The sequence below is a fragment of the Leopardus geoffroyi genome, chromosome D4 (assembly GCF_018350155.1).
Source record: "Leopardus geoffroyi isolate Oge1 chromosome D4, O.geoffroyi_Oge1_pat1.0, whole genome shotgun sequence".
NCBI lineage: Eukaryota > Metazoa > Chordata > Mammalia > Carnivora > Felidae > Leopardus > Leopardus geoffroyi.
The window spans coordinates 89,697,430-89,719,185 of record NC_059342.1 but is presented as its reverse complement, the minus strand read 5'-3'; the positions used below and the strand labels follow the sequence as shown (position 1 = coordinate 89,719,185).

Sequence of the window (21,756 nt, the reverse complement as noted above, 5' to 3'; positions counted from 1 at the left end):
CCATTGGCTGTGATGACATTATTCTCTCGACTGTTGTGACTTGGGCAAAACTGGGCCTCTGCATTTCCAGGGACCCCTCTGCCACCGAGGCACTGAAAGGGCCACTAATGAATGCCGGATGGGATGCTGGGAAAGACAGTGGCCCTGGCTCTCCTGCTCTAGCTCACAAGGGGGCCAGGGAGCCCTGCTTCATGCTGGGTGGGTGACCTTGGGCAAATGGCTTAATCTTTTTGAGCTTCTGGCACCTCTGTTGTAACCTGATGGAGTGGCCAAACCCGTCCCAGAACTCTTTCTAATGCTGATTCTTTGTGAGCAATATCAAGGGGGGAGTTGGATGTATTGGGGTTGTTTTGTTGGCTTTTAATGACTCCGATATTGTGTGGCACTTAACTCTCATCACGGTAAAACTTACATAATTCTTCATAGCTTTCAAAACACTTCTCTAGACGTGGGTTTTGTGTTTCTTTTTTGCTGTTGTTTTTGGGTTTTGTTCTTTTGTTTGGTTATCGTAAGGTATTGGAGTCATACAGCGTTTTTCCCAGTTGAAGAGAACAGCAGTTAACAGTTGCTGGGTACTTCCTGTATGTCAGGTACCGTGCTAGGAGCTTCACCTTTAGATACGTGTGCGATTTCATGAGTTCTGTTCTTATAACGAGAGTGAAATGGCAGGTATTGTGCCCATTTGACAGTTGCTGAGGAAAGGGAGGCAGTAAGATGAGAAGTGGCTTGCTGAGGTCATGTGCCGAGTGAGAGGCAGAGCCAGCTGGGGACCCTGGGTGTTTTTTGTTGCTTCCCTTCCCCTCCTCCAATGCATGTGTTCCCTGGCCCCTCTGAGAGTCTGGATCTGGGGTCTGGTGCCACCAGGAGGCTGGCCCGGAGCCGCCCGCATTTTTTGTCTGGAGTCCCCTGGGGCTTTCCAGCCTCTCAGGGGATGGGGAAGGTGTTTCTGCATCTGTCTACAGGTTTTCAAAGCAGCATCTGGTTTCTCAGAGGTGACTTAAAAAGTACATTTGCTAAAAATATTGTAGGGGAATCTGCTTTGGACGTGAATGGCGGGAAGAGGCCCTTGGTTAAAACAGCTCTCCGCCCACCCGTCCGTCCAGCCATCTATGCATCGATGGCCGAGCGCGTGCGGAGTGCCAGGTAGTCTGCCAGGGCAGTGGAGGGTGCTGGGAAGATTAGAGGCCATCTGTGCCTTTAGGGAGTTGACAGTCTGGCCCCCACCTGTGCTGTGTATGTGCAGGGGACTTTTGACTTAGGCTTTCATACTTTCTTGACACTCGTTCATGTTAGGAGCAGCCTGGGCCTGGGGCTGGAGGTCGGGAGACCTGCCTCGTGGGCTCTGGGTCTGCATGGAAGCACCGTCAGCACGCCTCTGAGCCCTCGGGCTCCCCGTCTGCAGAAAGGCAGGGTGGACTCCGTGGGGAACAGTGACGGAGGCTTGGGCTTCTGAGTCCGGTGGCCGTGGGCTTGACTCCAGCTCCCCCATACAATGGTACGGGATGTTGGGCGAGTCACCGTGCCTGTGTAAGCCTCGGTCCTTATCTGTAAAATCGGGAGGATCATAACCACGCCTGCTTATGGCCTCCAGGGAGGGTTAAATGAGATGACGTACCTGGAGCATATTAACAGAGTCTTGACACAGAAGTGCTCGTGAGCATTAGCTTTTGTTCTCCCCGAATGTCCCGCTCTGCTCAGGGTCTCTCCCCCCCACCGTTTTTCCCCCTGAATTTGAGAAAGCTGAGTTCCAGAGAATAGGTTTGTATAACTAAGTGATAAGCCTCCAGAAAGATCATTTATAGGAAGGATAGATGGCGTTTCATTTCAGCTGCAGGTGGTCCCCGCACATGCAGGGAGATTGAGGAAAGGCCTGATGATATCGTCTCCTACGTCTGTGCAGAAGGAGTAGGCCTGTCCTCCTGGGTGGCAGCTTATCCCACAGCCAGAGCAGGCTGATTGCCTGCAGGTGTATTTTTGCTTCCTCCCAAGAGACAGCACCTCAGTCTCTCCTTGCAGGGGTGACTCTCTGGACTCATTAAACCATCTCTGTTCAGCTCTGAAGGAGAACTGATCGCAGTTGGTGCTTTTGTCTTGTGACAGCAGCATTACCGCAAGCCGTGCAGGGTCCTCTTGGGCAAGTAGCTTACAAATTGCCTTGAGTGCCACAAGCAGGTGATTTCGTACCCTTTATTTTTCCTCCTTGATGAGTTTTCACAGTTAGGATAAATTCAGAGGTGCTGATGTATTGTTCTGAGTCTCCCTTAACCCGTGCTGTCCTGGGCTTCTGCGATTGTGTGTGTGTGTGTGTGTGTGTGTGTGTGTGTGTGTGTGTGTGTGTGTGTGTCTAGTCTTAGAGGTTTGTCAGTGCAAGCTCGCTCAGAGCACAGGGCTGTTTGCACAGAGACCAAAGCCCAGTCAGTTCTTTTCACTTTCTTTAATCACTGGGTCCTGGAGCTACAGAACCTCTCACTTAATTAGCATAACCACACTAATTTGGGCTCCTGCCTCAGCTTGTCAAGAGTGCCTTACAAATAGCAATTCTCTGAGCTCATCCGAAAACCAAAGGCAGAGATCAAAAGCATGCTTTTCTGCATGCTCTGTCCTTGTTTTTTCTGTTCACTGGGAACCGTCTCTCTTAATTACCCTAAACGTGCAAGGTTATAGAATAAATACAGTTTTTATATGTGACCAAGATAGGAATTGGGTTAGGGACCTGGACCACATTTCGGCCCTGTGTTGCAGGGAGCCCAAAGTGCCCTGGTTCCAGCTTGGTAGGTGAAATGCTCCTACCGGTGAAGAAATCGTGTGCACTAAAATCACCATGGGGAACATGTGAGTTGCTGTCGCTAGGAATGCTTCGAACAGTGACATCTTTGGGCGATGGAGAGGGACACTCACTGGCCTGAGTGTCTGGAAGTGCCACAGACCTGCTGTGCCTCTGGGGCAGGCCACGATCCCTCCCCGAACCTTGGGACTGGAGGGGTGATTCCTGAGTTGTTTAAGGTCGTAAGTCCTGTTAAGGATTTGACAGAAGCTCAGTAGACCCTGTCCCCAGCGAGAAAGATGCATTTATGTGTGGACATGGTTTTACCCCTCTAAATTGCTGCTACTATAGGATAAATAATAATTAGCAAACACTCCACGTCTCAGAACGCTTGAATGGAATCTCACGTATCTGAAATAATCAGGACTTAGTTTCTCCCACTTTAGTCACACCTGGGTTCAAATGACTGTTAATCTTTGTATATTCCTGGAGTTTGGTGAGGGTTCTACCAAATGATGCTTGTAAGCTGCTTAAGCATAATGTCTATGTGGGTAAAAGGAGAAACCCTTTTGCCTTCTGCATGAAAACTTTTTTAATTTACATGCAGTAAAATTGATCTTCTTTGGGGTATACCGTTCGTTGTCTTGAGCTGTGACTTATCTCTAGACTTGTGTAACCTCTGCCACAGTCAGGATTGAGACTTGCTGCCTCTTTGTGGCCAGTTCCTTCCCCCACCCCTGACTCCTAGCAGCCATGGTTCTGTTTCCCATCCCTGTAGTTTTGCCTTTTCCAGAATATCATGTAATATGTAACTTTCGGAAAATGGCTTCTTTTACTCAGTGTAGTGCCTTTGAGATTCATGCAGTTGTTCTTATCAGTTTATTCCTTTTTGTAGCTGAGTTGTATTCCATTGTATGAATATCATCAGTGTTTATCTGCATAGAATTTTATCTTGGTTAACTAGGTCTGTTTCCTGGAAATAGATAGAGATGGCATTTGACCAACAAAAATCAAGCAGCCCAATTAAAAAATTTGAGTAGACGTCTCCAGAGAAGATCACAAATGGCCAATAAGCACATGCAAAGGTGCTCAACACCATCCGTTATTAGGGAAATTAGGGAAATGCAAATCAAAACCACAGATGCAACGTCACACCCACTAAAATGGCTGCTTTCAAAAAACAAAAACGGAAAATGACAAGTGTCGGTGAGGATGTGTAGAAATTGGAACCGTTGGTGCGGGCCGCCATCCTTTCACACGCACGGCTCTGGGGGCGGATCTCTGACCCTGGGTCTGGGGCTGGTGGAGACCAGCCTCGGGTCCAAGGCGCCCTAGTGCTCTAGGTTTTGCCCTCGTGCGGCACAGTGGTGACAGAGATGACATACGGAGGCCACGTGGACAGGGAAAGGCCCTGAGACTAGATGGAGGGAAAGTAGGGACCCACTTGCCCCCAGGAACCTGGTGACTCCATCCCAGCGGGGGGCGGGGGGGGCAGTCATTGAGGTTGGTCAGCCATCTGAGCGGTTCCTCGTTTCCTAGAACAGAGTTTATATCGACATCTCTGTGCTCAGCTCCAGATTCTCTCAGGCTCACCTGTTGTATTCAGTCCAGCCATTGCTGCCCAGATCAGTTCTGCACAGGCTCCAACCAGCTGCTCATAGGTGTCGCCCAGCACCTCTTCGGGGCTTCTCCTTAATGCTGCAGTGTGGGAGACTGTAGAAATCTGCTTGGCGTGCGCAGCCCGGAAGTGCCAGGGACCCCACCTCTTTGAGGCAGACTTTGACCAGCGCAGATGAGAACCAGTGGACCCCTGCTTTCCCTTTCATCCGCAGGGCGTCAGTCCAGAGACACAGTACCTGCCACTTCCCAGAAGGTCCGAGGGGTTAAGGAACGGATCTTTGTGGTGGACAACTTGATCACGCCCTCTTGCGCTTCCCTGTCCCTCGTTCTGCCCTCTGAGACCGCACTGTTCCACTCTTCTCTGGGGTTTGCACACTAAAACAAACTGGAACCATCGTGCACTGCTAGCGGGCACGTAAGATGCTACAGTTGCTATGGAAAACAGCATGGCGGTTCCTCCAAAACTTAAAAATAGAATTACCATCTGATGCAGTAATTCCGCTTCTGAGCGTGAGGAAACAAAAGCAGGCTCTCAGGAAGACATTTGGACACCCAGCTTCATAGCAGCGTTGTTCACAGGAGCCCAGAGGTGAGAGCAACCCAAGTGTCCACCGATGGACGAGGAGATCAACAGAACGTGGTCGTACACACACGGAACGTTACCCCGCCTGAAAAGGAAGGAAATTCTAACATGGGCTTCCTCGTGGATGAACCTTGAGGACGTGATGGCCAGGTGAAATAGGCCGGTCGCAAAAGGGCAAATACTGTAGGATCCCGCTAGCACGGGATACCCAAGAGTGGTCAAAATCGTAGAGACAGGAAGTAAGTAGGATGGTGGTTGCAGGGGCTGGGGGAGGGGAGAACGGGTGGTTACTGGTTAACGACGCCTTGCTAAGGCCAAAGGACTTGTGTGGCTGGATGGTAGTCACATACGTGACGGGATGGATGTGCTTGTTACCACCGAACTGCGCGCTTAAAAATGGTTAAGGTGGTGAATTTTATGTTCCGTGTATTTACCACAACTCATAAAGACTTACCTACAGTTAGCATGTTTTTCAGTACTTAATCATTGTTTAACTTAAATGTCTTTGCGAGTTGTATTAAAACATTGAAATAATCATGGCACAAGACAGCTGTGTTACTGGGCAGCAGTGCTCGTGGTAAAAATGACTTCTCATTTCATTAATTCATCTGAGCTGGGAGGAACCAGACGTAGTCTGTCAGCACCTGGTGGGACAACCATGCTTGGGACTTCGCGCAGTGACGACTCTAACTGGGCATGTCCCCCGAGGAAACCTGCGTGATTATGAGATGGTGGTTCCTGTGGGGCAGGAGGCGTTTAAGCCAGGGTGGATCCTGTGCCCACCCGATGTGGATCTTGTCGCCTTGGGCCTGAGCTGCTCAGCTGTGCTGGGCTCCTGCAAGGACCCTCACAGAGAGAGGGTGCTGTCCAGGGCTGCCCTCTGGCAGCCTTTGGTTCCCACCTCTGTCTGCCTGAACAGCTGAGTCCACGGGTGGCCAGCGGAAGCACAGCGGGGGCCAGAGCCCGGTGGGCGTTGTGGGTGTTGTGGACTGGCACAGGGTCAGTGCTTAGCGCGCGTCAGCGCTTGATAAAGACTCTCGCGCTCCCCCGTGGCTTCCATCCGAGGCTGCCTGGATACCGTTGTTGGCACTCACTCTCTGAGTTGACAACACAGATGGCATTTACTCCACCGTTTGGCAGGATTCCAGGCTATTGGCCCCATTCATGAGAAGGTATCACTGACCTGGCAGGGAGGGGAGGATGATCTATGGAGAAGCAAGATCACGGCTGTTCCTGAGGATTTTAAGGCCAGGCAGACTCTGTTAGATGGAATGGTGCCTCCATTGGGGAGCTGCCTCCTTGAGATTGCCGCGATAGGGTCTCTGGTCCCGTGAGTATCACTGACCCATCTCTGTGAGTCCGAGATCACAGGCCGTCGCTGTATTGTTGTGGTAATACGGCACCAACACACGTAAGGCATGTTGTCGGTTTAATAACGCTTCTCAGGAAACAAGGAAAATACATTAGCAACGTAGATTATAAAAGAACAAACCCTGATTTCAAAAGTTAAATTGTGAAGAAATATACATCTCAGGTTCAGGGAAATACAATGCGAAGCACTGATTCATTCTTTTAGCTGGTTTCTTGGGCACCTAGCGTCTACAGTTCACGGCACTAGACGCTGGGGACGTGGCGATACGGAAGCCCCGGCCCCTGCCCTCACGCAGCTCAAGGCAACTGGTTCAGCCCCTGCGAGCAGCACCCAGCCGTTGAAGAGTCAGACTCTGGAGCTTAACAAATGGAGTCCTGTTCTCGTCTCACGGTTAGGTGTCTGGACACCAGAGGAAACTTACCTTGAGGATCACTGTGCTCACGTAGACTGTGACAGATGGCGTGACGATCGCGCATTCTGGCTTACACCTGCTGTCCTGGCACAGTTATTAACAGCATCCTCCCTGCCACTCTCAAAAATGTCCTGGTTCAGATGGGAAAACACCGAGGGAGGCATCATTTACGACTGCTGGGTTCCACGTTTGTGCTGAAGAGGAGGGTCTTGGTTTGCAGCGAGAGAACTGTTTCAAAATAGGGTCTGTTCCAACGCAGGATCAAGCCCACAGAAGCTGCGGGAGGGTCGCTGAGTTGACGTGAGTCCCATTCTCCCTGTGGGCACCTGCCGCTCCGTATGTTCTAGTTACTCAACTCATGGAAGCATCAAAATCGGGGACAGTCTGGTTTAAAAAACAATAAACGTGTACATACGACGATCAGAACGTGTTTTCCTTATGATCACAATCAGGTTAACCAGATCTTAAATTCATATTCTTCGGAACGGATAGAAAGGATGTTAGTGTTTGTGTCAAGTCTTACAGAGGAAGTTGGAAAAATAATTACATGGCAACACTGGTCTAGGTGAAGGTGGATGGAGATTTTGTTTTCTGTGTTGCTATAGAAATGTGTATGGGAAGATTGAATTTTTATACAATTTCATTTTTAAACAGTATTTTTTTAAGTTTATTTCTTTTGAGAGGGCACGCCCAGGAGTGGGGGAGGGGGAGAGAGACAATCCCAAGCAGTCTCCACGCTGTGAGTGCAGAGCCCCCTGTGGGGCTCAAACCTGAGCTCATGACCTGAGATCATGACCTGAGCTGAAACCAAGAGTCAGGTGTTTAACCAGCTGAGCCACCTGGGCACCCCTAAAATTTCATTTTTATTTAAGTGATATACCTGATGTTTAAGGAAAACATTTAGAAAGACAGGACACTCTGTATTTATGATAAATTGGTAACTCGCAGCCTGTTTCATTAGCAGGTAGTGATGGCAGGATCTTCTGGGGCTGGGTGGTCCCTGTCCTGAGGACCTGTAGGTATCCCCAAATCCTGCCCACCTTCTGTGGTTGGTCTTGGATTTTAGCACATGGAGATGCTGGGCTCCAGCCCCCAGTATCTGATTCACTAGATCTGGAGTTGGGCTGAGTGTTGGCGTTTCTAGCGAGTGGCCCCGTGATGCTGCTGCTGCTGGTGGGGCGGCTGAGCGGGGGACACCCTCTGGAACCACTGCTTAGAGTTAAGTGTGGAGCGGACGGAAGGGTCCTAGGAATCTGACCTCAAGCGCCGCCCTTAGGATAGTGTAGTCGTAAGGCTGTGGGACGGGACTTCTGTGCATCGATGCCAGGAGCCGTGCTGTGTGCGTATGTTTAATCATCTCAGCAGCACTGCAGGGAGGGGGTGGTGGCCTCACCCTACAGATGGGGAAAGGGAGGCCTGGAAAGGTTCACGTGACTCGTGCCGCTGCCACGTGGGAGAGCCGGGCCGAAGCCACTGCTCGGTGCCGAGACCCTTAGAAAATGAGTGTCACGGGCCTCACAGAGCGAAGATGATTCTGGCACCACAAGCAGGAGTGAGCAGCCCGAGAACGACCGTGTGGACACCGCTTCCCCGGCACTCTGTGCTCTCGTCCGCGGTGGCCTAATTAGCGCTGACAGGATGGCCAGAAGATTGGCAGTTGTGGAGAACCTTGGACGACTCTCACACTAAATGTATACCGTGCCTCGGAAGATTAGCTGATTAATTAGGTTGACACATTAGTCATCGTCAGCAAGACATCTTTAAACTGCACATCTGGAACTTGAAGACCAAATGCTACACTTTAAACTATGTTTAAAGTCACCCGGCATTCACTGTAGGACTTGAAACGCATCGTGGTAAATGTTTACAAGCTACTCCTGAATTGTCTTCACGTGGACGTGTCCCAGTAACATGAAGGCACGTCCCTCTCAGCCCTCCTTCCTCGGGATCCTCTCTTCCAGACTCTCAATTTTGGAATGTTCCGGGGCTGAGTCCTCTGCTCTCTTCCCAGGCAATCTCAGGCCCGTGTCTCTAAACGCCACGCACATACTGGTCATTCCCATGTGTATGTTTCCAGCCCCAAACTCTCCCCTGAACTACAGACTGCCCACTTGCTCTCTGCCCGGACGTCTCGCAGGGGTTCTCATGTGACCTGCACAGACCAGAGCTCGTGGTTCTCCGCCTTACCCACCGCCTCACCGGCTCCTCCGGGGTGCCCACAGCAGGAAATAATGCCGTTTTTGATCTAAGCGTTCAGGCTCATCCCTGACTCCTCCCCCAACCCACGCCCGATGTATCCGTAAGTCCTCTGGGGCTTGCTTTTTGATGTATCCCCTCCTCTCTGACACTTGTTCCGGGCCACCACTGTCTCTCCCTGGACTGCCGAGGCCCCCTCCTTCCTAACTGGCTTTTTGGTTTCCACCCTTGCCTCACGATCGTCTGATCGGCATTCATTAGATCAAATCAGGCCTGTTCACGATTGTCAGATAGCGTCCTGTCACAGTGTGAGGTCAGCCCAGAGTCCTTGCCATGGCCTGTGGCGCCCTGTACTCTGGCCCCCGAGCAGGCTTTCGAGCTTTTCCTTCAAGTGTTCTTGGAACATGCCAGGTGCACTCCTGCCTCAGGGCCTTTGCTCTGGCTGTTCCGTCTGCCTGGAGCGTTCGTTCCCCTGGGCGTGGGGTGCGCCTCCCGAGAGCCCGGGTCAGAAGCCGCGTCCGTCATTTGCTGGTTACATACCTTGGAAAGTTGCTCACCCCTCCTCCTCGTAAGTGGGTTTTCTCTTCGGAGAAGTGGAGCCAGCATCTGGGCCGTTGTGCGGTCCTGACGGGAAGCCCGGCCATGCCAAGGGCCGGGGAACCAAAGCTCGTGTGTGTGTTTGCGCCCTGACTCCTCCAGGTCCGGTTTGCATGGCACTCGGGGGCCACTCCCACCTTTCCCGTCACTCTCCCCCCACTGTCCCCTCAGCCCAGCCTTTTCGTTTCCCTTCTTCTAACGTGGCACTTACTTGCTGCTTTTCCGTGATCTTTTCCCTCGTTGGGAGGTAAGCTCCTGTCAGCCACTATTTCACCAGAGCCCAGAAGGGCTCCTGGCACACAGCTGAGGCCCACAGATTTTTGTGGACTGAGCAATGAAAGGCACATATTGGGTACAGACTCAGCCTCTTATTGGAGAGGGGTGTGCTTCTCGGAGAGCTCGGAGGGCACAAGCAGATAGCCCTGGTGGCCCTCCCGAGCCCCTCCCACTCAGGGTAGAGGCCGCAGTGAGCCAGCTGCTTGTCGGGCTGGGGGCCTCTGTCTCTGCAAGTCAGGAGCTGTAAGGGGCAGGAGGCCACCGATCCCGAAGGCCTGGAGAGCTGGTGGAAGATGTGGGCTCCTGTCCCTCTTCTGACACCGCTGTGGTCCAAGCAGAGCAGAGATTGTGGGACCTCTTTACGGTTGCCCATTGACCGTCTGCTGGGTGTTGACTATTAGGTTTCTTTTGCGTAGCCAGAGAGGAAGGGGGGTAGGGTACGGTGCCGGTAAACAGGAGTGGGTTTGGGCATGGTGTTGAGCGTTTGGCCAAAGTTGCCAGGCCCCAGCATGGGGCATGTGGGAGAGAGGTGGGAAAGGTAACTTGGGGACCAGACTCTGCAGGGCCTTGAATGCCAGTCCGGGCACTTGAGAATTCCTCCTGTAGGTATCCCAGGAAGCCTCAACATTTTAAGAAGTGTTCTCCACGCATATTTACACTTTTCCCAAGTATTCCAAATATCATGAAGTAAGTGGCGGAGGAGAAAATTAATTTCTGTTCACTTTAAAAAAGTAGTCTCAGTCTCAGTTCCAAGTGGAATTATACATTTAGGGGTGTGGGCTCTCTCCCCTTCACGTCCCTTGGGCTACATTTAATTCCTGGCCCAGTCCTGACTTTGAAAAGAACAACAAATGAACAGCTTCTTCAGAAGGCCGGCTGCTGGTTAGCGGAGAGGGGCCTGCTGTGGCTGCCCTTCTCGAGTGAACTAGCAGGCCTGGTGGAGGTCCTCAGAACCCAGAAGCTGGCTCACGGGGATGCTTGGAATCTGAGGTTCTGACCCCTCGTGGTTTGCAGGTTAGGTTAGACCCCAGGAAAGATGGAGTGGCTGGCTTTACTTTAGGGTTCATTTCTGTAGAGTGTCCCTTTTAGGCCTGCTCGGATTGAAACAAAGCAGCCTTGTTTTGGATACAGTATCAATATTCAGTGAGGATTAGTACTTTGTTGTTGTTGATACACCCCTGCCAGAAATAAGGCAACTGGCTGGGTGTGGAAAAACACCAGACTGGGAGTCTGTGACTTGGGTTCTCTGGCTGTGGAAGCTTGAGGAAACGTCTTTCTCTCTGTGGATCTCATTTTCCTCATTTTGGAATGAGAGGGATGTGAATCTTAACCCTTGGAACTCTTTGAGACTTCGATAACAGCCGTGGACTTTCCTTCTCCCAAAATGAACACTCATGGTTTGGCCAACACTTCAGGAACCCCCTGAAGCCCACAAGACCAAGTGCTGTACCTGTAAGGCGCTTCCCAGCTGACTTCCCCTTTACGTCCCCCCATTTATGTACCTCCACCTTCAACAGGGCCTTTGCACATGCTGCCCCTGCACAAAGTGCTGTTCACGCCTTTGTTTGGTCAATACCTGCTCATCCTCTGAGTGTCACCCTTCCCTGACCTCTGAGATTAGATTAGGTTTCCCTGCTAGACATGCTTCCCTTACCCTGAACCTCTCAGCACATGTTATCTGACTCTCCCTAAGCTCTGTGTTGGTATTTATTAGGTGAACCCCTGAGGTGCCTCCGACCGCACATTCTGTGATTGACGTGTGACTGTGTGAGCGTGTCAGAAGAAAATACCAATCTGTGCTCTGTGCTTCCTGTGGCACTCTGCCCAAGATGTGTTGTTGTTTTTTTTTTTGTTTTTGTTTTTTGTTTTTTTGTTTTTTTTGTTTTTTGCCTTGGCTGATTTCCTCTGGGGCTGGGCAGGGAAGTCACTTCAAAGCAGGGCCTAGAGGGCCCAGAAGACTGGCTCCCAGACTTTCTGCCTCAGTGCCCTGCTGAGCCTGACCTCCAGGCTGGTCCTTCCCCTTTGTTTATGTTCTGGGCTGAGCTGCAGCTCCCACTTGGAGCCTTCCCACAGTGCCTGGTGCTTCCTCATATTGTTGTATTTTTCTCCAGGGGGGAAGTGACCCACATCAGACTTTCCTCCGAGCAGACAAAGTCCACGCACAAAGCCTCGCGTCAGCTGCTGGGCACCTGCCTCCGTCTCCTGGCCTCTTGGGGGAGGTGAATGTGCACATTACAGCCGTCGCTTGCCTTTCCCCGTGATTTGCCTCTTAATTTCCCTCAAGGAGTGTTCAGTGCCCTGCAGGAAATCCAGCAGCGCCTTGTGTGGAGGGGAGGGTTCTCTGTAAGATGCTTCAGAACCTCGGCAGCCACAGCGTGACCTCCCTGCTTTAGGTCACTTTCCACATTCTCAGGTGTTTTCTGATAGTTCAAACATCACAGGTGAAATTTTACTTGCGCTAAAGAAATGAGTTGTCCACCAGAATGTTGCAGCACATTTCCTCTGATGTGGGGGGAAACCAGAAAACAAAACCCTGGTGCAGGTAAATAAGTTTTCTTTAATATATCTGAAGCTGGACGTTTATAGATTTTAATAAAATAATAAAAACAACTATCCTTTAAGAGTGTCTGCTATGTGCCAGGCACTTTTTCAACATCATATTTAACTTTTTCGCTGCCCTATGAAGTAGGTGGCATAATTGTACACATTTTACATAAGTGAAAAACTCAGGACCAGAGAGGTTAGGTTCCTGTCCCAAAGTTGCCCAGCTGAAAGTGCTCACAGAGATTCAAACCAGGCCCGCTGTCCTCCAGCACCTTCCAACTGCCCTCCTTCCTCCTCCAGCCATGAGGAAATGGGTACTGGGATTTCCTAGGCAAGGATACAGATGGAACTCCGCTCTCTCACCAGGTGGTGGCCCTGATCCCCTCCCCCCCCCCCCCAATCTGTAGTGCAGGGGAGGAGCTTGGTGGGCCCTGCCCTTCTGTGAGTGATTTGGGCTGCCGTAGTAATGCCTCAATACTGAACATGTGGTCACATAGAGTCTGATTATATGGTACATGCGTCCACGGCATCCCTGAAGCATTTGTGTGAAACAAGGAGCCACATCGTATTGGCCGTGCGGTGAATGCTCTATTTCTGGTAGCAATGCGTTGTCCATTCAGCTCATCTGTCAGAGTCCCATATTGCCTCCCTAACGTGCGGACCAGAGGTGGGTCACTGGCCACATTCATAAGAAAATGCATCCCAAGTTAGAAACAGTTGACTTACTGATGAGCCTTACAAATGAACTAGAAATTTGCTTGAGAGAACAACTTTGAAATGAGGACCCTGTGGTCCAGCTGCTTCTCAAGGAATCATGACCTCCCCTAATGATTCAAATGTCAACTTTCTGGGCATAGGGGAAGATAAAGAGAATGGCCTGTCGTTAGGAATAACCCATTAAAGCTCAGCCTGGAAAATGTTTCTGATGGTGCACCCAAACTTGGTCCATTTCTGACTTTCAGCTTCTTGGTCACCTGATTGCCCACTCCTCCGCCAGGAAAAGGCAGCGTGGAAAGTGTTTGGAAATACAGTTCACTCTGAGGCCGCTACCGTGCCGATGAGTAATAGAGCGTCAAAGGAAGGCCGTGGAGGAGCTTCCTAATATAGACCGACCGGTTACGGGACCCGCTGGTAGGGCGATAACAAGCCTTTCCTTCTGGTTTCCTCCCTGGGAGTGAACGGAGTTGGAAAGGCGGGAGGCAAAGACCTCTCAGAGCAGAAATCAGGTTTTTCCTGCAAGAGTGTGCCAGGGCTCGCTGCTGGGTGATTGGGATGTCTGAGAGATGAAGCCCCTTTCAGCCGGTGCCTTGGTCCTCAGTCACTGCTCAGCGAAGACACCTGGGCTTGGGAGAACCCTCTGAGCCCCTGGCTTTAGAATGGGCAATGCTGCTGAAAAACAGAAGCCCCGGAAACGAAGCCGTCTGTGCCCCTGGAAACAAGGTAAGGAGGCCCTGGGCCTCTTCTCCAGGAGGAAGGAGGCAGCCTTCATTGGGATATTTTGGCTCAGAACCAGAGCAGAAACTGCTTGGGAAACACCTTCCACACTGAAAAGCACTCAGTGCAGCATAGTACAGTCTAAAGAAAATTAACCGTCCTAAGGAATAAAATGATTCGTATGTCAATATGACGTCACAACTCGGCCGAGAACGTAGCTCACCTTGAGGTTTGTGTTCTGTGCAGCAGGTGTGCTGATTGAAAATTTTAAGCTTTAAAAAATATGCCGGATAAAAATGTTGACATCCGGGAGTTTCAATCTTTCGGAACGGTTTGGTGAGAGAATGTTAACGGCTTTTGACTATATAACATTTTTCTCCCGTAGACTCCAAAGTACTTTCCATAAGAAACCTCATGCTTGCCTGTCCCAGACACCCGTGATGCGGGCCCACGTCTGCTCACGCCTGCTCTGTGCCTTTCAGGGGCCCTGTGTCAGTGTCCACTTTAAGGAGGAGGAGGTCCGTGGGCCACAGGCACTGCCACAGAGCACTTGGGACTGGGGGCCCTTTGAACCGTGGCCCCGGGCACCTTGGTCCTCCGGCGCATCTGGCTGCTGTTTTCACTGTGATCAACCCCTCAGACCAGCCGCTGGCCCCCAGGACTAAGGGTCGCGGCTCTTTTACGTCCACCCCGCAAAAAATGGAGGTAACATTTGACCAGCAGCAAGACTGTGTGAGTGCAGCTGTATCCGTGGGTATATGTTTGTGCAGAAAATACAGCCTGGGAGAAAATACACGGAAAGGTTGACAGTAGTTGTCTTTCGTGGTCAGGTTATGGGTTATTTATTTTTCTCTTTAAAAGGGAAAACTAGGTAGGCTGCTAACGTAATGTCAAGTTCCAGCCTCTCTGGCTTTATACCACTCATTCTGTGTCCAGCATGTTACTGTGAAAGGAGTCCTCCCTAGTGGCCTTTGATGGGGTCTGGGTCTGAGCAGAACGGTGATAAAAGACATTTGGGGGACAGCTCAGGAAACCTGAATATGAGCTGGGTAGTAGATGGCACGTGGGGACTGTTGCTGGCTTCATTATGTGTGACGGTGGTAAGGAGTCACGTAGGAGAAGGTCCTTTTTGGGGGATAGTCATACTAAAGTACTTAGGGGCAGAGTTTTGTGGCCTGTAATTTTGCTCCAAAATGGCGCAGATGAATGAGTGCATGTGTACATACCTGGAAGCAAAGTAGGACGAGTGTAACGAGTGTTAGAATCCAAGCAATGGACGGGTGAGGTTTGCTATACTCTTGTTAATGGATTTTTACGCATTGTGGGGGAACCATTGAAAAAACGGTTGCTGGTTGCACCGTAGCGCGGTACCCTTCCGGAGCACAAATCTTAGCAGTCGCGGGCATTCTCTGAGGTGGGTCGGGATCCCCTGCTCTTGCTCAGGGCCCCGTATCAGGGCTGGTATCTCTGGCTGCCAACAGGAAAATCGTCATAAAAATCCGTTAACTCAGAGGCACAGCTTTTATAACGGGAATTTAATGTGTTTGTTTTCAGATAGTCTCTGGTTTTCCTTAGAAAGATGTAGAAGAGTTAAGACTTCTTAAAATTTCCACTGGAAGCAGCTGGGTTCCCCGCCTGTGTTGCATTTTGCAGTTTGTGTGTTTGTGTCCGGTAGTTTCCATGAGAGGGGCGTGGGGGCGCCGTGCTGGCGGGCACCGCGGGGCCCGCGGCCGGCTGGGCGGAGAGGAACAGCCGCTCCCCGCCCCGGTTTCTGTCTGCCTGGACCCTGCTGGCCAGGAGCACGTCTTTGCCAGTGTCGGGTGCGTTTGTCTGTGCAGCTTAGACCAGGGAGAGCAGTGCCTCTCCCTGATTCAGAGTCCGGCCGCGCCCTGCCAAGGACCCACAGGAGCAAGGGTGGGGGGCAGTCCTTCACCGTCGCTCGTCTTTGTCTTTAAAGGTTGTTGATGTTTTGGAAATGGGATTTTCGAACCGGATCGAGTGAGTCCCAGGCACCACTGTGACCCTGATCTGCATGCATTTTCCGCGGTCCACACTCACCGTGGCTGTGAAGTCTCGGTGGATGACTGGGGACTCCAGGCTCCACGGCAGAGCAGGATGGTGTCCGTGTCTGCTTTGAGGGCAAGGGAACGGGAAACGTGTGTTTGTGTGTGTTTGGTACAAACAGCCTAGGCTGCCCCTGACTTCTCCAGCCCGTCTGTGGCCCAGCCGTGGCAGGGGCTCCCGGGAATACAGACTTTAACCAGAGCCAGACATTTGTGATTAGGAAGGTCGAGCTCAGAGTACATTCTGAAAGCAAATTTAAAGGGAATCACTATCTGCCCTTTAGATCATTTACATTTCTGTTTCCAGGTTGTATGCCTGGAAAGTTGAAAAATCAAGTGACAGGATATTAGTGCAAGAAACACAAATCTTACCCCCTCTGCCAGCTGTCCCCCTAAAGAGCATTTTACACCTGGCAGAGAGACGTCTAAGGATTTTAAACAGTGTGCAGCGCACAGCCTTTGAGGGGACCAGCATTATACCCTGTCTTATTCTCGTTTTTCTAATGGCTCTCAGAACCCCAAACATAAGGATCAAACAGTATTGCTTGCTTTTTTTTGCAGTGCTGGGTGCTTGCAGTGGTTGATAAATGTGAGTTATTCGCAGTCCCATAGTGAGTTCTAGCAGGCCCCCATACACACACGCGCGTGCACACACACACACACACACACACACACACACACACACACGTGATGGGAGGTAGGATAAGGCAGTGGCTTCCGGTGTGATCCTAAGAGTTCCAGCCAGCGAGAGCTGCACCCCACGCTTGCCATCTGACCTTGAACAAGGGGATTTTGTAATCCCACATGGCCTCATTCCCTCACTGCCCTTCCCTCCCACGGTTTCTCCAAATGACGGTGCCTTCCTGTGTCATTTCCTTACAGCCCTCACCGCAGGTATTTTTTTTATTGATCTGTTTTATACACTGATTGTAAACCCCCTGAAGGCTCTCTGTTGGGACCCTTGTTCTGTCTCCCACACTGGTGGAGGGGTGTCACTTGATGCCTTCCATGAGTGCATTTGGTGACAAAACTCCCGCTCCCTGGCTGCCTGCGTTACCATGGGTATAAAGGAGGTATGAAAGGCAGAGCCTGGGCCCTGGTACAGAGTAGGTGCTCAGTAAATGGTAGCCACCGATGCTGGCCTGTGTGCTGGTTACGGGGACCTGGAGGTGTTCATTCTTTGCCTTCCTGCTAAAGTGGAGACATCGGGGGTGAAAATAGGTACATCTTCCTCTATCCCACGGCGATTCTGAATTTACAGAGTAAATCTATTGAGGATTGTTCACAGTGCAAAAGATTGCTTCACCAAAAGCACTCAAATCATAGTGAATATTTAGTTGCTGATTCATTGACCGAAACAGCTGGTGAAACCTTCCATCTAGAGCTAAATTGAACTTTTAAAATGCGCCTATAATCCTGCCCTGTCAGAAGACTCGTTCGTTCATTCGTTCATTTTTCCTTTTTAAGAATTAATTTGAAGAGTTGCTTGCAATGGTCGTCTTGGCTTTGGGGAGTAAGTATAACGCAGGCACGAGTTTCCTTGGGAGTAAAACATTGCAGCAGTCATTGCAAATGGAATTGTCATCTCCTTCAGAAATCCCAGCAGCTCAGGGCCATACCAGCCTGGTAAATGGAAAATGTTTGATGATTTGCATGTTTGTACTCAGCTGGGTGTGAGTGAATGAAATTAACACCCTCAGTGGAAGCCCTGACTGTATATAAAAAGTGTCTTTCCCCGGGGGGGACCCGGAGGGGGGTGCTTGCGGTGCCGGGAAGGAGATTGGCTGGCTGAGGTGGGGGTGGAGGTAGGGAGTCCGGGACTTGTCGCTGATTGGGCTCCCTGGTCCCTGGGCTGTAGGGGCAACTGGTTGGGTTCCAGTCCGCAACGGTGCTTGGACTTGCCACTCCAAGCTAGGTAGAGAAGAAGCATCGCAGGCCCCGGACACCTTTGTGCCAGGCAGTTATACTGATGGCTTTTCTGGCCAGAGCAGAAGCCGGCCCACCTCCCACCATCCATTTTCTGGCCTTTCTTCCATTGCTTTGGGACCACAGTGGTGCCTGTCTCAGCCTCTTGGGCAAGCACTGGGTGCTACGTTCAGGCCACCAGGCTCAGTGCCTTCTAGCTGAGGGAGGCCAGCCACGTGACCTCACACTTCCAAGCCCGATCCTGGTCTCTAGGTGAGATTAATAATAACACCTACTCGAGGGACCGTTGAGAGAAGTAGATGAGGTAATTCACGTAAGGGGGTTACAGCCCTTAGCAGGCAGTGAGCACGTAATGAATGATAGTCCTTCTTCTTATCATACATCCACGGATATGGATCATGGGCCTGGCTCTGTGCAGCCCCAGCTAGCAGTGTGTTTGCCAATTCTGCCTGTTTCCTTCTCTCAGTGTGAGAGATCACAGGTCAGGTGATCGCAGAGGTGCTGGTGAGGTCTGTGAGTCAGCGACCGCCCGCACTGGCCCTTGCCGTCCCTATCTGCAAGCTCTGGGTGTTCAGTGTCCGGAGAAGGCTTCCGTTGTGCTCAGCACTGGGGGCACAGGGGGCTTTTGTGGCCTTGCATTTCTCTGAAAATGGTTATTGTGGGACCCAACACAAGTGAACTATTCCTTGTTAACTAGAATATGAAAGTAATCAGCACAGTCCATCTTCCTGTTCTGAGTACTGTCACGTTGCGGTGTTTTTCCATAACTGCATCGTGGCTAGGAGTGTGGACTACGGAGCCTAGATGCCGGGGCCGAACCCTTGCTCCTCATCGTGCTGCTTGGCTTATTGTGATCTTAGTGAACTTCGAGACCTCAGTTTTCTCATCTGTAAATCATACCTGTAAAGTGCTTACAACAGCTCCTGGCACATAGTGTTTATCGTTGGTGGTATTTTTAGGTTGCAGACAGAAGAATTACATTTTACTTTAATGGAAAAGGTGTTACGTTATTAAAGAAAAGATTGGGAAAAATGGACCAAATGCAAAGAAGAAAGTGCATGTTGAGCGTCTAAAGGGCCTGCAAGAGAGCAGAAGTATTAGCTCCAACTGGTAATCTTTTCCAGAGTGGCTGCCCGTGCATGCATAGTTTTCACAGAGTTGTAACCATGTGCAAATCATTTTTTTATTTCATGCCTCTGTGTGGTCTTCGTAACTACTGTAATGACTGCACCATTCCATTATGCTAATGTTCCATAACGTATTGAATCATTTACCTGCTGCTGGATATTGCGGTTATTTCCCCTTTTTGCTGTTACAAGCAAGGCAACAGTAAGTAGCTTCGTTCGTACGTATTTGTGATTCTTTTGGATGATTTTGTTTCCTTAAGGTGAGGTCCCAGTGTAAACTTCCCAAGCCAGGCGTGTAGGAGATTAGCTTTAAGGCTCTAAGGGACATATCTGTCAACATTGTCACGAGTGATGCACCAGTTTATCCATTAGCCACAAGCCCATCAGCACTGAGTGTTATCATTTTGGAATTGTTTCTTTTGTAAAACGTAGATTGTATTTACTCATGCAGAGTGATGAGTTACCTAATGGCATGGGGTTCAGAGAAGGGCATGGGAGTTCGAAACCCATTATCAGTTTAAGAATCTGTTTTTAAGATTCTGTGTTCTCATTGTCCTTTGCATGGAACTTGACTCAATCTCATTCAGGTGCTAAGTTTCATGGAAGAGAGGCGTGAGATTTTGTGTTAAGGATAGCCGTTTACCATCACAGCTTTTTGTCTTTTGCCTCCCAGGGAGGAGTGAGTATTAAATAATTCGGTTTCCTTGTGTGAAAGGGAAAGAGTGAGCCCACAAGTGTTGTTAACACGGTTAGTGTAATGATTACCGTTAGGCCGCGTGACGAATGACCCAGCCCCTCCTCCTCTCCGCTTCTGTAGGGCTCTCTCCGAACCTCCGAGAACCGTTTTGCCCAACTGCTTGCCTGTGATGGGCTGCCAGCTCAGTTGTTACTCGGACGGGTATGTTGCTGTCAAACTGTGCTGCCACGGAGGTTTGAGTCAACAGGTGCAGGCCTCGGGTGTTAGGGTAAATATAGTGGACGAAGGTGATGCCTGTTCATTGGCGAGGCTCTAAGCCACGGCTGGACGTGACCATAAATAGGCTTCAGGATGGGAGAAAAGAAATTTACGAAGCAGAGGTTATTTACCATGCTAATGGAGTCACAGATGTCTTGAGCTAGAAGAGAATGATAAAAAAAAAAATTCCTAAATGATCCCCTAATTTAACTAATGAAGAAATTGACGCTTAGAGAAGTGAAGTGACTTGTCTGAAGTCCTGCAGCTAGTTTGTGGCTTAGGGTCTCCTGTGCTAGGGTAGTAATATACCAGTGGTGTAGTAATGTACGTAATAAAGATACAAAACAATACAATGTATTGTGTATATTATGATTACCTATTTTGTATTTATGTTATATATTTACAAGCCGTAGCATATGTTGTGTCCAGTACGTTGTATATGTGATACGTTATATATTGCATCTAACGCAGTAACCTATGTAACGATATAATAGTAACGGGTTGGGATATAACGTTACAGTGATGCTGATGGCTTCCTTTATGCCAGGTGTGGTACTAGAAGATCTGCATACATAGCGGGCTCTTCCATAAGTCAGTTTTTGGTGAAGTGAAAGATCAGATGTAGGAAATGGAAACGTAAGTGTGAAGGAATTTTTCTCGTGAGAAGTGTGGGGTGTTGTTTTGGGTGGGGTAAGAAAAGGGAAGGAAACTTCGCTTTGTCATCAGATATTTCCAAATTTAGAACAATATCTATCCCCAGCCGTTGGCTTTACGGTATGCTTTACCCTGGGAACAGGCACACAATACGCTTCCGTGTTTGACCACGTCTTTCCCAGCTGTGGGGAGGGGGTCACCATTGCTTTAGATAATAACAATGGCCAGTGGCCACTTTAAATCTAATTACACTTTGGCAATTGCTTATAGGGCACTTGATTTCAGAAGTCACTTCATGCTGAAATACCAGATGGCTGTTTCTGGAGACTCTGTGGACCACAGCCGAGGAGGCTCATCTAGGTCACGGATGGGTCAGTTTCTTAAAGGGCCAGATAGCGACTCTTGTAGACCTTGCAGGGCCAAGAGGCATGTAGGTGCTTACATAACCAGCTAAAATGAAACTGTTTCAAAGTTTGAGAACCAAATTCTTTGCTTGCAGGCTATAAATAAGCAACCTGCACCAACAACCAGGAGGCTGGCAGGATTGGGGCTACAGGCAGAAGTTTGCCAACCCCTGGTCTGTGGGGTCTTTTTCGGTTTGGGTGCTCTCTTCTGTCGTCATTATGCCTCTGGTGCTCTGAAACAGGTCGTTCGCCAGTTACCAAAAAAAAAAAAAAATCAACTTTTCAGGTCAGAAGAAGACTGAAATATCATCTTCTAGCTGCTTCACCTTTATAATCGGAATTACTTAGCTGAGCCTTCTGGTTTCTAGTCCACCACACACACATTCAGGGCTTTATTGATAAAAATAGTCCTTCCCATCACTACAGGAATGAGAAGATAGATGATGGAGGTTTGAAGAACCCGGCACTGTTGAATACAGAAGCCTTAAATAGCCTTCCTTGACTGTTAAATGGGACAGTGTACTAAAAAAAGCCTCCATTTTCTATAGTCATTCATTCATTGATTGATGGATGTTTATTCACTCAACAAATATTTATTGAGTGGGACCTGTGTCGGGCACTGTTTTGGACACAGGGGGATGCCCAATGAAAAAATAGGACCTCACTGCCCTCTGGATTTTATAGTGTATATATAAATAAGTGAAATACATTGTATAGAGAAGGCAGGGAGGGGGATAGGAAGTCCAAGGCTGGGGGTGGTCGTCAGCGAGGAGGACTGTGAGCGAGGGGCACTCGGCAGCGAGGTGTGGAAGTTGCCGCTGAGCGGGAG

The 21,756-nt window shown here is 49.9% G+C and overlaps 1 protein-coding gene across 14 annotated transcripts in view; it reads left to right on the top strand.

The window, feature by feature from the left end:
- Positions 1-21,756, top strand: part of RAPGEF1 (Rap guanine nucleotide exchange factor 1) — a 131,698-nt gene that overhangs the window by 8,294 nt on the left and 101,648 nt on the right. For 2 of the 14 annotated variants that reach the window (XM_045469060.1, XM_045469058.1), the window contains exon 1: positions 13,396-13,804. The exons of 5 other annotated variants lie outside the window; for them this stretch is intronic. In XM_045469060.1, the coding sequence (XP_045325016.1) occupies positions 13,741-13,804 (64 nt within the window). In that variant the 5' untranslated portion in view covers positions 13,396-13,740. Of the gene's footprint in view, positions 1-13,395; positions 13,805-21,756 lie in introns of those variants that run through there. 7 more of the 14 variants (XM_045469066.1, XM_045469068.1, XM_045469065.1 and 4 more) reach the window with 6 other exon arrangements.